The sequence below is a fragment of the Dinoponera quadriceps genome, unplaced genomic scaffold (assembly GCF_001313825.1).
Source record: "Dinoponera quadriceps isolate SergipeBrazil2010 unplaced genomic scaffold, ASM131382v1 scaffold37, whole genome shotgun sequence".
Taxonomy (NCBI): Eukaryota; Metazoa; Arthropoda; class Insecta; order Hymenoptera; family Formicidae; genus Dinoponera; species Dinoponera quadriceps.
The window spans coordinates 179681-195481 of NW_014554446.1; the positions used below are offsets into that span (position 1 = coordinate 179681).

At 47.0% G+C, this 15801-nt stretch overlaps 2 protein-coding genes across 8 annotated transcripts in view; one reads left to right on the forward strand and one right to left on the reverse strand.

Annotated features, from left to right (window-relative positions):
- Nucleotides 1-14523, forward strand: part of LOC106749366 (rho guanine nucleotide exchange factor 10-like) — a 31150-nt gene extending 16627 nt beyond the window's left edge. For all 4 annotated transcript variants that reach the window (XM_014628745.1, XM_014628738.1, XM_014628755.1 and 1 more), the window contains 10 exons: nucleotides 4828-5044; nucleotides 5159-5396; nucleotides 6319-6501; nucleotides 6619-6915; nucleotides 7209-7301; nucleotides 7393-7617; nucleotides 7756-7917; nucleotides 8250-8459; nucleotides 8712-9026; nucleotides 9319-14523. In XM_014628745.1, the coding sequence (XP_014484231.1) occupies nucleotides 4828-5044; nucleotides 5159-5396; nucleotides 6319-6501; nucleotides 6619-6915; nucleotides 7209-7301; nucleotides 7393-7617; nucleotides 7756-7917; nucleotides 8250-8459; nucleotides 8712-9026; nucleotides 9319-11202 (3824 nt within the window). In that variant the 3' untranslated portion in view covers nucleotides 11203-14523. The remainder of the gene's footprint in view (nucleotides 1-4827; nucleotides 5045-5158; nucleotides 5397-6318; nucleotides 6502-6618; nucleotides 6916-7208; nucleotides 7302-7392; nucleotides 7618-7755; nucleotides 7918-8249; nucleotides 8460-8711; nucleotides 9027-9318) is intronic.
- Nucleotides 14461-15801, reverse strand: part of LOC106749384 (thyroid receptor-interacting protein 11-like) — a 36801-nt gene continuing 35460 nt past the window's right edge. For all 4 annotated transcript variants that reach the window (XM_014628784.1, XM_014628775.1, XM_014628800.1 and 1 more), the window contains one exon: nucleotides 14461-15801. In XM_014628784.1, the coding sequence (XP_014484270.1) occupies nucleotides 15568-15801 (234 nt within the window). In that variant the 3' untranslated portion in view covers nucleotides 14461-15567.

Genomic DNA, 15801 nt, shown 5'->3' on the forward strand with positions numbered 1-15801 from the left:
GACGTGGTCCGAGGAGGCATCATCGCCGGCGGCATTGGCTAACAACGCGTCTTTCCATTTTCGTGTATCTGTCAAGTGCCTCTCTCTCTCTCTCTCTCTCTTACTCTTCCTCTTTCTCTCTTTCTGGCTGTTCTCTTTCTCTTCTGATCCGTTTCGGCACGGCGGGAAATGAGAGGAAGAGATCGGTAGTCATCGCTGGTCCTTCTCTCACCTGCGGTACGTACACACACCAACGTGTTCCCAGGGCTATCCTCGATTTAGAGCTGCCCGAGGGACTCGCAAATCGACCGTACTGTGCATAGACGCTCGCGTCACGATGGGATAAACTGACCTTGACGTCAAACTGACGTGTTTTACGATTCCATTCTGGATACCTTATACGTCGCCGCCGCTGGTATCTCCAACACAGTGCATTTCCGATTAACGGCCAATGCGAATTTATTTCTTTGTGTTTTTACGAGACAAAAGCCGTCTCGCGGTCGGACGGCGCGGTCTGAAGCGGAATATGCCCACACATCGTAGGCTTGTGTTAATAATCATTGTTGAAACTTTAGTCTCTGTTCTTTTCAGATAAACTGGGTTGCGCCTATTGACGTTAGAGTGAAAGGAATATGTAATGTAATATTGAAAGAAAAAAAAAGAGCAACGTCCGGTGTAGTATTAGATTAGCTAAAAAGAACGGGCTTCTTGTTTCGCGTGAGACGCTCAGACCTGAATTCAGAGTTGGTTCTGAGCTTTTCAGCCGAATCATACATGATGAAATATGTGAGATATTGTACACTGCCGTGCATTAATGGAATCCTATTTCCTAGGCATTCATAGGCCGGTATTCACAGTCGGATCTTGTATTTGAGATCGTCTTAAGTTTACCTTCGGATGTTTCGTAGCCAATGAAATGAGCCGCACAGCATCTGAAGATGAACTTAAGCCAGTCTTAAGTACAAGATCCGATTACGAATACCACCGACGGTGATATGCGAAATTTCGAATTAGACGCATCATTTCTGAATATTCGTGAATCATGACTGCTGTTTTGGAGCTATGAGAACAAAATATCCGGACATCCTAGATCGGTTTCGGCTCGGCCATTCAAATCCGTACTATTCGGATAATCTACATACAAGTTCAGACCCTGATTCTCCAAAATAATGAAAACTGTCGCATACAATAGTTAAGGTCCATTTCACGCTGCAAGCGTTTTGGAGCGTACACGGACCATTAAAATGGATCCAAGCTATCGTGTTTGCGATATTTTTCTCATATTTTCAAGGCCCAGAGTCGAGATCCGGCTCCAGAAGCGCTACGGTCTCTCTTCGACGATGTTGATTGGCTGTCTCGAAATTTCGATCTCGATAAGTGTCGTCGCTTACTTCGATTCGCAGTTATCGTAAAACGGCTATCACCGCGGAGGTTAACGCGTCTTGACAGCTCGTAAGTTAAGAAAGTTAACATCCTCTCATGTAAAACTGTTAAATATATTTTGAGAGGTCTGAAATCATGGCTGTTTGGTCGATTCCACCGCGAATTTAGATCCGGATTCGACCCCGACTTCGGATCCGGATCCGACTCTGGATTTGGATTCGGGCCCGAATCTGAGGCCCTATTATGGAAATGCTCGGAAGGCTTCCGAATGAAATCGTTCAATTATTCCCTAGATTTTTATTGTGTTTTCTGGACAATAATTGAGCGATTCCGTTCGGAAACCTTACCAAGCATTTCCATAACAGGTATACTGGTTTCGGATCCGGATTTTAAGTGTCACATTTATCCGTTATCCGAGTAAATCGGGTGTCCGAATAGTGTTAGATCCGAACGAACATTAGAGCCCTATTATTTCATATATTGATATAAACCTTCCTGGACACCCGGTATACTCGTAATCGCGATTTAACTGAAAAACTCGCACTCGGCTTGAAGACCCATATTAATAGTCATCACTTGAACCTTGTCTCAAGTGAGATTATCGGATTTGAACTTAGAGTTAGATCGGAATTTTCCAGTTGAATCGCGATTGCAAGTGCAGAGTGTCACGTGTATCATAAAATTTAACTGAAAAACACAGATCTAACTCCAATCTCAGACCCGAGTATCTCACGTGAGGCAAGTTTGAAGTGGCCACTATTAATATAGGCTAAAACTCACACCTGTGTGTTTCACAAGAGATAAGTTTCAGGTAACAACTATTAACGTGGGCTTTAGAGACGTCTGAAAAACATCCCACTTATTTTAGACGTATCGTCGTATTATCTAAGCACCGATAATTTTTCTCATATTCGATACCGATACGTTACTGTCCTCAGCCAGACAGCAGAAATGCTTAAAATACGTTTTACAGGTATCTAAGGGCAGATTCCATTTAACGATCGCGAGAATTCTTTTATCTTTATTTCTGCTAGATGTTAAAAAAAAACTGATCACTGCATTGTTTGCAGTGCAGGAAAAATAATATTTATTGAGAAACTGGCGTTCCAAAAATCACATTTCTTCGAAATTTCTCATCTTTTTACCTATTTTTTTTTTTTTTTTTTTTTTTNGATTTACGGAGAATTTAATTCGAAACATTTTAAGAAGAAAATTGTTCAGATAATTATGGTAAAACTGATGAAAAATATTGTTTCGAGAGAAACTCGTTCAAAGTTTTACAACAGATTTTCAACGCAATGAAATGTGTTTACCCGACTCAAAACTGCTCTGAATCATGGAATCTGGTGTTTAGAAACTCTGCAATATCAGATAAATTATATCGTTATTTGTCGACGACAGAGAAATCGATCTTTTTTCACAAGAACTCTCGCGTGCGTTATGTTTGTGCGTAGTACGCCCGATTTAATTCCTCGCGCGTATTAACAACTTTTTTCTCTCGAGAATCGGCATTTAAATTACTTAAGACGTTTAAATATCTTTTACAACCATCATTAGATGTCGCTGCACTTAAATATACAGCTATTTGCATGGTTTTTAGCTCAGAAAACCTATTTAGAAGCAATTTTTCGTATCATTGAGTGGCAACTGTCATTCGCATTCTGTATAAAGTTTCATAACTCCGGAACAGTCACTTAGAGTCATTTAGGCCCTAATTAAAAGTCGTTTTGTTATTATTAACAAAATATAGTATATTATCGATGATTTATCATTATTTCGGAAGCACTATAAATCTAGATTTACTCGTTACTTTTTGGAAAAATGAGGAGAGACCAGGAAAATTTAATTTAAAAATCGGAATAAACACACCAAGTGTTCGTGATCGTTTAAGTAAAAAAAAAAAAAAAAAAAGGATAAGGCGACTATTTCCGGGTTAAACATCCCTCAAGTAGTTCGACATATTTATAATTAATATAAAATACTGGTATGAAGTGAAATTTTTTTTCATTTTACAAAATACATCGAAAAATTCGAGCATACGCCTCTTTCGTTGTTCAGCTGTCGAAATCGTAATCTCAACATTTTCAGGCTCAACAAATGACAAAACACTGCTAAAAGATCGTCCCGTAGGAGATGATTAGAAGCCAAAAATCGGTGTTTCGGTCATTTCAAAGTTCCAGTGTCCCCTTGAGCGCGCGCGCACGCGCGCCGTCTGGCTCGGCGATTAATGGTACGCGCTGCGAAAAAAAATTCGCGCTCCGCCGTTCGCGACAATAACGTGGGAACGGAACACGGACGGTGTAACATCGCATTAACCCGATTATCGTCGCGACGTTAACGCGTCGTGATGCTGCAGGCACGACGAGCGCGACAACAACAGCGGAAGGCCCAATAAAACCGGCCGCTGTGTTGTGCCATACATGACGAGGACGAGAATGCGTGAGGAAGCCGCGCTCTTGCGCGAGAGACTGGGTTGGTTTCCGCGCAGTTTGCTTTTCGCGAAGCGAAGCGCTCGTTGTTCCGTTCGGAAAAATCTCCTAGAGTGTCTCTCGCAACCTCCCGCAGGTCTCGTCGCTCGGCACGCGATGCGGCGCGCGCGCGGCAGAATGGAGTGCGGAAATCATCGCGCGGCCCCGAAGGTGACGCATTAGCGCGCGTCAGATATTCATCGGTGATTCGCGATGACGCGAGGATGAGCACTCCTCCTCGCTTTTCCGTAGAGAGTCGCCGCTGCGGGTAGGTGCTCCGATCTCTCTCTCTCTCTCTCTCTCTCTCTCTCTCTCTCTCTCTCTTTCTCTTCCTCTCTCTCGCGCGCGCGTTTCTCCGTCGTGGAAATGTTGTGAATATTTTCGACCTTCGCGCGCGCTCTACTCAGCTCAGAACGCTCGCGATTCGGCGATTCCGAGTTGGCGGCACCACGTCTGCTGCTTCTTCGTGCATCTGTGTCCTCGTTGACTCGTTTCAGGAACTTTTCAGTTCGCTTCCTCGGGCAGAGGAGCGACCCCGGGAAGCGGTTTGTTTTCTCCTCCTCGCTTTCTCGGACGATGAAACAATCATGCGCTTGACTTTTCCCATGCGCCGGAGAAAGAAAGATCGGTCGAATTAACGCTACTATGAACGGAACGAGCGCGCGGATTCGGCGGAAGGAAACGGAATTTCGGAGTTTGAAGAACCGAACACGGTTCTTGATTCGGCCTTCCTTCGACCGAAGCACGTTTGGTTGCGTCCATCGTTACACGGAGACAAAAGATCGGTCGAGTGAACGTGACAATTGAGCCCGTTTTCCCGTCGAAGGGAGAAACGGGATTTCTGGTCTCCAGATTTGCGGTTCGTAAGAAGCAAAAATTCCGTCGCGTCGATTCGACCGAAATCTTTTCTTCTACGCGCACACGCCGATTCTCAATTGATCTCTCACGGGTAATGTGATCCGTATTAAACGGAGTTTTTGTGCCGCGTGTCTTCCAGACGAGCCTCGTTCAAGGTGCAAATCGTGGGATGACGTAGGACCGGGCAAGATGGAAACGGCCGGTGGACACTCGCAGGCGCATCGTCACTCCTCCCTGGAGACGAGCAGGTCCAATACGTCCACGCAGTCAGCCAGAAGCGAAGACTCCTGGTGCTCGGCGTCGGACCACGAGATCTCGTCGGACGATGAAAGCGAGAAGAGCAATATCAGTATTAAGTAAGTCCGCTCCCTCTCTCTCTCTCTCTCTCGATCGCGGGTTACATAACCGATCCGATGTAGCAGAGCGATGTGTGTGTGTCCGTGTAATAAAAACTCACCGTTCCTTCGCAGAAGCAACTGTCAATTAAGGAACACATTGCACAAGGCGCGCACACTGTGCGACAAGTGGCGCTTCCAGCACTTGCCCCTGAACAATGTGGATCCCTTGGAGTCGCCGAGTAATCACGGACGCCTCTCGAGATGGTTCAGCATCCGCAGGGGGTCGTCGCATCATTACGACGTGGACTCCACGGACACGGTGTCCCTGACCAGCCCTATCAAAACGCCGCAGATGCCGCAGCTTTGCGAAGTGAGCGTCGGGGTGCCCCTTTGCAATTTCCTCTCGAGCTATCGTCCACAGACAGCACGCGATATCACTCGTATACGCGATTCTCATATTGAATGTACTCCGTGGTGATGTACTGAGAATATTTCTACATTTCTCGTGGTACTTCATATCTCGTACGTTCTCGGGACACACTCGGGATATAAAAACCAGCCATTGATGTAAGATGCGTACGAGAAAAATCTATCTTACATTGGAAAATGTGAAATATTCTCGGGAAATATTCATTTTTCGATTATCTCACTTTGGTATTTTTACAGACAGAATGACTATAGAGAAATCGATTTATGTTAGAAAGAAAATCGCATGAAAAATTCAAGTTGACCTTGATCTGACTTAGGCAGCGCTGTCTAAAGTCACAGTTCGGACCATTGGATAGATTTCTTTGAAACGCTACGAACTTGGTCCGAAACGTTTTTTCTGTAAACTTCTTGGACACCTTGTATGTTCTCAGTATATTCGATACGTATTCTGGGAATATACGTAATACACTTTTGCGATATATATTCGTGGAACATTCTCACTTGTGCTGTGTGGACGTGCCGCCCTTTAAACGCTCATCGTCGAGTATTCTCCGAATTTCTTCGAAAAGGGTACAATTCGGATCGACTGAAACAATTCACTCTTATTTGGAGTTGGAATTCACTCTAAGCTTGAGTGAGACGTTCACTTTTGCGATTTCGAGTGACGGTATTTTCAACTTCGAGCGAAAATATTGTCACTTTCCATTTGTTTCGAGCGAGATTCTGTTTCAGGAAATTTAGAGAATACACGGGGGCAAAAGTTTGGTCGAATCAACGTGACGATGAGGAAAAACCGAATGAATTCAACCAAACTTTATTCCTCCCGTGTGCTCGTCGAACAATCGTTACGACACGTATTCCAGGTCGATGAGGAGAACAGCGCGATGGTGCAGTTCCAGTGCATGCAGCAACGAAGGCAAGCTCCACCGACGCTCCCATCGGCACCCCCGAACTTGTCGCCCCAGCAGTTGAAGCGCAGGCATATCGTCGCAGCGATAGTGCACTCGGAAAATAGTTACGTGTCCACCTTACAGAGACTAGTCAACGTACGTGCAAATCATGTAGTTTCGTCACTTTTAACTGTTAAAAGCAGGAAAGGACTAATAAAATGAAATAAACATTGATACGAGTCTCGCGAAAGTGAATGCGCTTTCCAATTCCAGGACTACAAGAAGCCGTTGGAGGAGTCTTCGCCGCCTATATTGAGCCAATCCAAGATAGCGACGTTGTTTCACCGGCTACCCGAGATCCTACAATGCCACACGTTGTTCAGAATCGCCCTGGCGGAATGCGTACGATCCTGGGACAAAGACGAGAAGCTGGGGGACGTGTTCGTCGCGAGTTTCAGCAAAGCCATCGTGCTTGACATTTACAGCGGCTTTATAAACAACTTCTCCGTGGCGATGGATCTGGCTAAGCAGGAGTCGAAGAGGAAGACCGCCCTCGCTGACTTCTTCAAGGTACTTATAATTTTGCAAAGCCCAAGTCTAAGAGGCTATTATAGTCAAATCTTATTTTTAAGATCGTTTCAAGTCCATCTATGAAAGTTCGACTATGAAAGAGGTAGTATTCATGATCAGATCTTACACTCAAGATCGTCCCAGAAATCCATCTTCAGATACTGTACGGGTCATTTCATTCGACTATAAAGCGCCTGAAGATGAACTTAAGACGACCTTAAGTGTAAGATCTGACCATGAGTGACCGGCCTAGATTTTATCGTAATTAACACAATGCATTCCAATGTTCGTAGGTGAAGCAATTGAGCGCGCACGACAGATTATCTTTCTTCGGACTGATGGTTAAACCGGTGCAGAGGTTTCCGCAATTCATATTGTTTTTGCAAGTGAGTATCGTCGTTATCGGTGTGCGAAAAGAGACGGGAGTCTTTTTTCTCATCAGCAGCTGCGGAAATGTGACGCGAGTTTTATACTCAGGACTTGCTGAAGCACACGCCTCATGGACACCACGACAGGATGTCGCTGCAGTTGGCGTTAACGCAGCTGGAAAGCCTGGCGGAAATGCTGAACGAGAGGAAACGAGAAGCGGAACAGTTTCAGGCGTTCAAAGAGATGCTGCGACACGTTTCCGGAAAGTTATCGCACCGTCCCCTCTCCTCGACGTCGCGTTATCTCATTCGAGAGGATAACGTCACACAACTGGTAACGTTGCTTTGTCTAATACGAATTTAAATATATGTAATCTTTGAAAAATATACGTTGCTGCGTGTTATATGCGCGACTGCGCATCGATGAAAAGAATTCGCGAGCCAAAGTCAAGCGCGCAATTTCTTGGCACAGGAGTTCAATCAAAACGGCATGATAACGAAATCGAAGAGAAGAAGGCTATTATTACTGAACGATTTGGTGGTGTGCGTTTCTGTCACACCAAGATCCACGGAGGACTTTTCGGGAAACGAACGATTAACGCTGAAATGGACATACCCGGTATCCGACATTGAGGTGTGTAGAATAAACTTGAAGAAAATATCTTAATCCACTTTCCTCGCTTATTATACCTCCTCCCCCCCCTTTTTTTTATAGCAAAACAACTAGACATTTCTTAGACACACAGATATTAAGTTAAGCTATTCACATTATTAGCACATACATGCATACTTTCCCGTTGAAAAATCGCTTGAACAGTTTGAAGTATTAAGTTTTCTGCGCTTCTTAATATATTTATATTTGGATTTTCTTTTTTCTTGAAGATGATTTTGACGATAAAGGCATCCCTTTCATACCTTGTGTGATGCAAATAGATTAACATATAATCGCTGACATATTTGCTCCAGATTCAAGATACCAGTACTTCTCCGACTTTGAGTCGATTGCTCACAGCTGGTCTAAATAAGGGCGGCAGCTTGAAATCGGACAAAAGCGGAGAATGCGGGCAAGCGGCCGATGCGGATAGTCTTTGCGTAGAGATGAACGATCTTATGCACGACTACGAGGTGATGTCCAGAATAAGCGATTTGGTGGTCCAGTTGAAGGGTAAATACGAGGTGAGAACAAACTGGCAAGCGAATCTAACGCGAACTCGCAATAAAAATGCGATATCGTAACATATTTGCGTCTCGTGGGGAAAAAACATCGATATCCGCTTTTCCAAAAAATTGGAAACAATTTACAGAAGCTTTCGAATTTTTTTAGAGCCTTTAGAGACCTTAAAATTTGTAGACACTTGAAGATACGTCGTGCGATATTTTAAGTGCGTTTTAATCGCGATCTGTTTCTCGCTTGTTCCACGTTCGCAGGGGATGACGCTGCAGACCACTAAGCAGATTCTACAGTCGATACAGATGTTGATACAACAAAAGGACGAAGATATGGTGTGGGCGGACAGTTGTTGCATGCAACTGGTCACGAAGCAGGGTCAGATGTATACGTTCCAGACGGAGAGTCCGTTGGTGAAGAAGGACTGGATAACCGAGCTCCGATTGGCGCAGTTAGCCTTGGACCCCAACAATTCCCCGTCGTGGGAAGTACCTGAGCAAGAGCAAAGGCCATCCACGAAGATGCCACTGTTCGTCAGTTCACAGGCTGTGTATCACTCGCAACATCAGACCGAAGTGAGTTGGCAAACTTGTTCAGATGCAAGTAACAAAACTTAGATACACTTAACTCTGGAAATTCTTGTCGTTTTCATCTTTAAATACGAATATTTAAACTTCCAGCATAGAATATATATACATATGTTAATTATGAATGCGTATTTTATGTTGAAACATTAAATACATTCGTATTTAAGGACCGAAACAACAAGAAAGTCTGGTTCATAGGCATTGGTGACTTTTACCTCACTTTACCCTCCTTCGTCGTTTTTCCAACTTAACTCACAACTTTGCGACTTTGCCGAGGCAGGTACGTTGCGGTTGTTACTACACCACTGAGAACCCGCGTCCCACGAGGCGACGCGGCAGAAGTCAGAATTACCTGTGGATATGCACGGGTGACGGCATATCCAGTCACGTGACGATCTTCGGCCAATCTACCACGGCCTCGGCCACCTGTCTCAAGCGCATTACCACGTTCGACCTGGTCGAGACCCGGGTGAGTAGTATCGAGTTCGTCAAGGGCATCGTATCCGGCGGCGAGCTCGCCACTCTCGCGAACGATCTCGTGTGGATGGGCACGGACTCGCGGAAGATCATCATCTACGCCGCGTCGGAGCCCGAGAAGGAGGAGGAGATCGGTAGTTATCCCGTGCCGGGGCCGGTGGTGGAGATCAAGTATCATTGCGACAACGTGTTCGTGGCTCTGGGTACGGGCCTGCTGCTTCTGTTCAAACGTCAAGTCGACGGCGCGTGGAACCTCAAGGACCCCTTCGTCATCTCCCTCGGCAACGACCCGGTCTCCTGCCTGATGCCGATCAACACGTCCATTTACGCCGCCTGCGGCAAGAAAGTATGGGTACTTAACGCGACCTCGGGCGACATCACCAAGAGCTTCAGCGCCCAGCACGAGCACGTGGGTAACGTCAAGCTGATGGCTCACTCCGGGGTCGGTCTCTGGGTCGCTCTGAAGAACTCGAGCACGGTCTGCCTTTATCACACGGAGACGTTCAAGCACCTGCAGGACATCAACATAGCGTCCAACGTGCTGAGAGTGACCAAGACGAACAATTCCCCGAGCTCGGCCAGCAACACCAACTTCGCCGTCAACAGTCAGACCACGGTGACCGTGACGGCGCTGTTGGCGTGCAAGGGTCTCCTCTGGGTCGGCACCAACGTCGGCATCAGCCTGACCATTCCGCTACCGCGACTGGAGGGGGTGCCCATCATCAGCGGCCGCGTCAATATTTCGTATCACGCGCACTTCGGGCCGATCACCTTCCTCCTGGCGATACAGAACACAAAGAACACTGTGTACTCCGCGAAAGAACGCGCCCATGACGACGAGAACGCGCAACTGAAGGCCAGGGAGGCCGAGCAGAGGCTGCGGGACCGGGCGAGCGTGGACTCCTCCGTCTGCAGCAACCTCGTGAAGCTGAAGCAGCAGTTGGCGGGGAGCCCGGTGATGCTGAGGAGGAAGCGGAGCAAGGAGTACGAGTACAGGGGCTCCAAGACCCTACCGAGGGGGCTGGGCGCCGGCTGCGGTTTCCTCTCGAGCTCCATGTCCAGCTCGCAGAGCTCCGGCGAGAACTGCGACGTCTACGGGCTCTACGGCGAGCTGATGTACGTGAAGGACTACGAGAACGAGAACAGCTCGGGCATCGACCCGGTTTACGAGACCCTGAGGAGAAGCGATCCGGAATTGGCGGCCATACCGAACAAAGTGTGCACCTTGGATCGCAGGCTGAAGCTGAAGATCACGAGGCCGAGGTCGCTGGATCTCTCCAACTGGTCGGTCGACTCTCACGGCTCCTTGTACACGTCCTCCGGCTCGGAGGAGAACCTGTCCCTGAAGACCGGCCGACTGTCGCGCAACAGCAGCACAGCTAGTCGAAACGGCCCGTACGACTTGCCGGCGGCCAACAGTAGCGGCGTGACGCAGCCGGAATTGGAGACGACGACGGCGCCCGCGGGCAACGTCAAGGCGAACGGCAAGAAGACCAACGGCAAGGCGACGCAACAGGTGGACCAGCCGAAGCGGACGGTGCTGACTCTGATGGGCGGACGCGGCTACATCAATTGGCGGCAGCTGAACGCCCAGCTCGGCCTCGACAAGAGCCCCAAGTCCAGCTACGTGTTCAAGGATCCCAACAGCAACGACGCCCACATCGTCCTCTGGGAGATGAAGTTATGATATTCGATCGCGCTAGGCCTGTCGTTGCACGTCCACGCGGGAGACGGAATCTCGACGTCGACGTCTTGTGTATATTGTTGTTGTTGTTGTAGTGCCGGAGAATAGGACCAAATCAGTACCCCCCTCCCCTACTCTCTCTCCTCTCTCTCTTTCTCTCTCTCTCTCTCTCTCTCTCTCTCACATTGGAGCGTCGCGTTAGGCAAGATCATTGGCAATTTTGTTCTAACACTTTGCGTGCCGCACGAAGCTGCCGCGCTGCCTGACTCGAGCAAGCTTGGGAATTTGAGGCTCAGACTTGTCGGTTACGAATGAATTATTCACGATAACGATGTTATAACCGCGATATCGCACATCGGAGGTTTTTTTAGCGGTTACTGAGCCCGCGACGACTCGTGTGCAGCCGCACACTTTCGGTTGCGAATCAGTGCCAGTGTAAGAGGAACTTTGGTCGATGAGTGTTCGTGACATCAATGTCCCCGCATCGTGGCATCGTGTTGCGTCGGCGGCTTGCGACGTCCAAATTCGCGGCGATATCGTTAAGTGTGGTCGGCGGACCGCAAAGTGTTGGTCCGGGTCTGCAATAGGCGGTGAACCTTGAACTTGTTTTGCCTCCGAGCGATAAAATGTAACGCGACTCCCGACAGAAAGCGTTTCCCGCGTCGGCACGAGTTGTAATGACGCTTAAATCTGAGGAATCGCGACGTCTGACGACACCGGAGACGCTCTTTGCCGGAAATCACCTTTGCAGTTTAGCGCTCGAAGCAAAAGACTCGAGGTTTGCCACGCTCATCGTAGGTCCGCCCGTCGAGAGTTCGTCAGATCGTCGGCTTCGATCACGTCGAGTCGTGATGTCACAGAGCGAATACTTCGCGTTTCCTCGTTCGCACGCGATACATTACGTTAGTATAAGTCGATTTATCATGGACAGGAGCCGCTCGTACGTGAAAAGTATTACTAATGTCATCGCAGACGGGCGTCGGGCCCGTATTGATAGTCATTACTTGAAGCTTGCGCTCACGTGAGATAGCCGGAATTTACGGTTGCACCCGAGTTTCTCGGTCGAATCGTGCAATATATATATACATATATACAAGTGACGTATTCGTAATCGAGATCCAACCGAGAAAGTCCCACCCAACTCGCGAAATTGCGATCCAAGTATCTCACTCGAGGCAAGTAACGACCGTTAATACGTTAGGCCTTCGGCTATTAAATCGTCCCTCACGATTGTCCGATCGTTTGACTTTGGGTTACCGTCTAACCAGGCCTCTTTTTTTTCTAACGAGCAAGTTTTCCAAGAAGACCTAAATACTTATTCGATCGTAACAGACCGAAGTACGTGGATCGTCGGAACGCACAAGATTAATATTCAAGCATCGGACACGCTCTTCCTGTGTTTTCCATTGCACACGGGGATCGCTTCGAATCACGCGGCGTAATCGCTTCCACGGAAACACGGGGGTCGTCGCAAAATTCATATCTGCTCTCCGAGTGTTTTACGTGAATCTCGTGAAATAATGTACGATGAGACGCGCGACAGACGTAGCGAAGAGAAACGCGCACGTTGGGAGGGAACGGAATTACGCTTGAAAGAATCCGCGCGTGCGAGAATACCGTCCCGTGTGTTCGTCGTAGGAGCCGCTCGGAAGTACACAAGACGCGTCTCTTTTATCCGGTTGTCGAGACAATAAATGCAAATCGTGACTCACACGGCCGAGGTGAAAAGCGGCGGCACGGATTTCTAAAAACTGTCTCAATGCAGACATCCGAAAGACGTCTTAGATCTTTCAGACGCCTCTCAGAAATCTGTGTTGCCCGGGGTGGCGGTTCAGCTGCGGATTATGCGCTCTCGCACACGCGGAAATATTCACCGGATATATGCATGCATCTGCGTTGAAGATTTTTTTCCTTTTTACTACATTGTTACGGACGATTGTTGTTTCGGCGGTGTAACGTTGTTATATACGCGCAACGATCGCGCGTGCAACGGAAATCGGCCGAGACCGGTTTTTACGTTAATACATGAGTATGTATGTATATACGAGTGCGGGCGGTATTACTTGTTTTAGAACGCGTACGCATTATTGATTTCGGTTTTAAGGGACGATATCGCTCGTCACGCCGATCGGGATTCGACAGGAGTGCGATTGTTTTTCGCCGGTGCAACAATATCCGTCGCCGTTTTTCCGATTGCAACCGCTTGTTAACGTTTTTTTTTTCCACACTGCGCATTTAACTCAATGGACGCGTTTGATAGGAAAGAGGATACGGATAACGTTTTCATTCGCACGAGAGAGACGACGCGCGTGCACGCACGCGTTGCACGCGCTCACTTGGTGCCTGTGATAAATACAAGCTCCATGCGCGCACGTGATATAGAAGACAATATGACGCAGCTGCGTTGTTCGCAGCATGTGAGGAATATCAATTTACGAGCCCCGTTGGCGGGACTACGACGGTAATTGAAGGCACTTATTGCCGACTTGGTTCCGGTCGCAAGATCGGATCTTGAAATCTCGAACTCCGAAAGTCTTCCTGAGATATATATCGACCGGATAGAGAACCCCTTCGCGATCTTTCAATTCGTCACGACTTGATGCAGTGCAATGCTCATGTGTTTTCATTTAACAGTCGATGGATTCTTACGATGATTTATCAAGATTTAAAGAAAAAAAATAACTCGAGCTTTTCTCCCTTGCCGCTTGGTTACGGATATCCCTTTTGCGATTACGGAGATAACTACGCGGTAATTACGTAATTCACACGTTGGGGATAACAGTTTACGAGGAATGGTTTAATCGAATGGTTTAATCAAAGTTTTTTTCTATTAAAAAATGGAAAAAGAAGAGATAAGAAATTGATCTTCCCGATCTTTTTTCATTCTGAGAGTACTCGTTCGTCGACGATAATACGGACGCGATTAAACGCGAACGGAGAATATTTATGTGTTACGAAACGTTATTCATTGGATGGCATTGTCTGTTTATGCTCTTGTGATAATTATTGAGAAAAAAAATTTATATAATTTCAGTTATACAATGAAAGAAGTATATCTAATTTTTTATAAGATGCTGTCGAGTTTTTGATACTGATACGATCGAGTGTTCGATAAAATGTTGGTCTACAAATGAGTGAGAGCGAGCGAGTGAGCAAGCGAGCGAGCGAATGATTGACTGAATGAATGTGCGTGCGAGTGTGCGAGTGAATGAGCGCGTTCACATATATTGCAGAAGTAATAATAGTGTATGTATTATGAAATCTCGTTGAATAGATCTATATTTTGTACACTAACTTTGTTTAAATACATAGTTTTATTTTGTATTTATGCCCATAGTACGCGAGTTGGTTATACAACGAAACCTTACTATGTATTTATTATTTTGCAGTGTCATGTTGTGTCATCGTCACAGAGAACTCTGGTTACTTTTTTTTTTCTGTCACGAGGCGATCTAGCATACTTTCCGTTCATTGTAACATTTATAATGGCTATATTAAAACTATTTCAAATGAAACGCTCCCGGAGAATCTGTCATTTGCCATCTGAATGCGTCCTTCTTTGCCTCTGATGAACGACGAATCCAAGTTCGTCGTCCGGAGTCGTGTCGGAGAAAGAAGCTAAATTACCGTGCGAACGCATCTCTTCTCCATACAAAATCAACAGGTTATCTTTATTTGCCAAACGCAATAATATAATCATTGAGAACAATTAATCTCTGTAGCCGATCAATCGCAGTAAACCCAAACGTAATCCTGTTTAACGCGCATGCTTCTCTTCATCGCGTGACATTCGTGATCTTCGCGAAAGATCAGATTTCTGCGGCGGAAATACCGCTGTCAACTTGAAGCAAAAGACCGAAAGCGCAAGATACTCGAACCAAGTGAACAATAATGCGCACAAATATTGCGCTGAAATGTGCTTCAACGAGAATAATATCTCGTGTAAGTCCGACGATTGAGGATCGTGATCGAAGCAGTGGAAACACACGTGAATTAAATCTGACGAAACTCCCACGCGCGGTGCGCGAATTTTCCGGATGCACAGCTAAGTACGTGGTGGAGAGCGCAACGTCGCCAAGGCTATGTACAGTGTGTACTCGTATCACACGATAGCAAGTACTGAGTGTTCCTCCTATATAATAAAAATCTCGCGAGTCAGCAACAAGTGGGATCTTCGATAGACGCCGAGCTCCGATTGCTTTCGAAGTGCGCGCGCAGCTGGTTATTCCTCCTCCGTTTCCCTCGGCGTAGCGGCACGACGAGACGGCGGGAAACCGGCTGTCACGGACCCGATCCCGGTGATGAGATACAATCTAACGGAGCTTTCAATGGTCGTCGTTTGTACATAGTTTAATACAGCGTGTAATATCAACTGTCCTTCAGGACCTCCTTCAGGATGGAGCCCGTGTTTCTGGCCGGCACGAAGTCCGGGAATGTCGGGAGAGCAACATTGGACAGCAGCAGCGTGGATTGGGTAGACAGCGAGGAGGACGATGACGACGACGTCGACGACAACGTCGATGAGGACAACGATGACGACGCTGAGGACGACGACGCCAAGGTCGACTGCTGCTGCTTGGTGTATCCGGGTCGTGAGGTAGC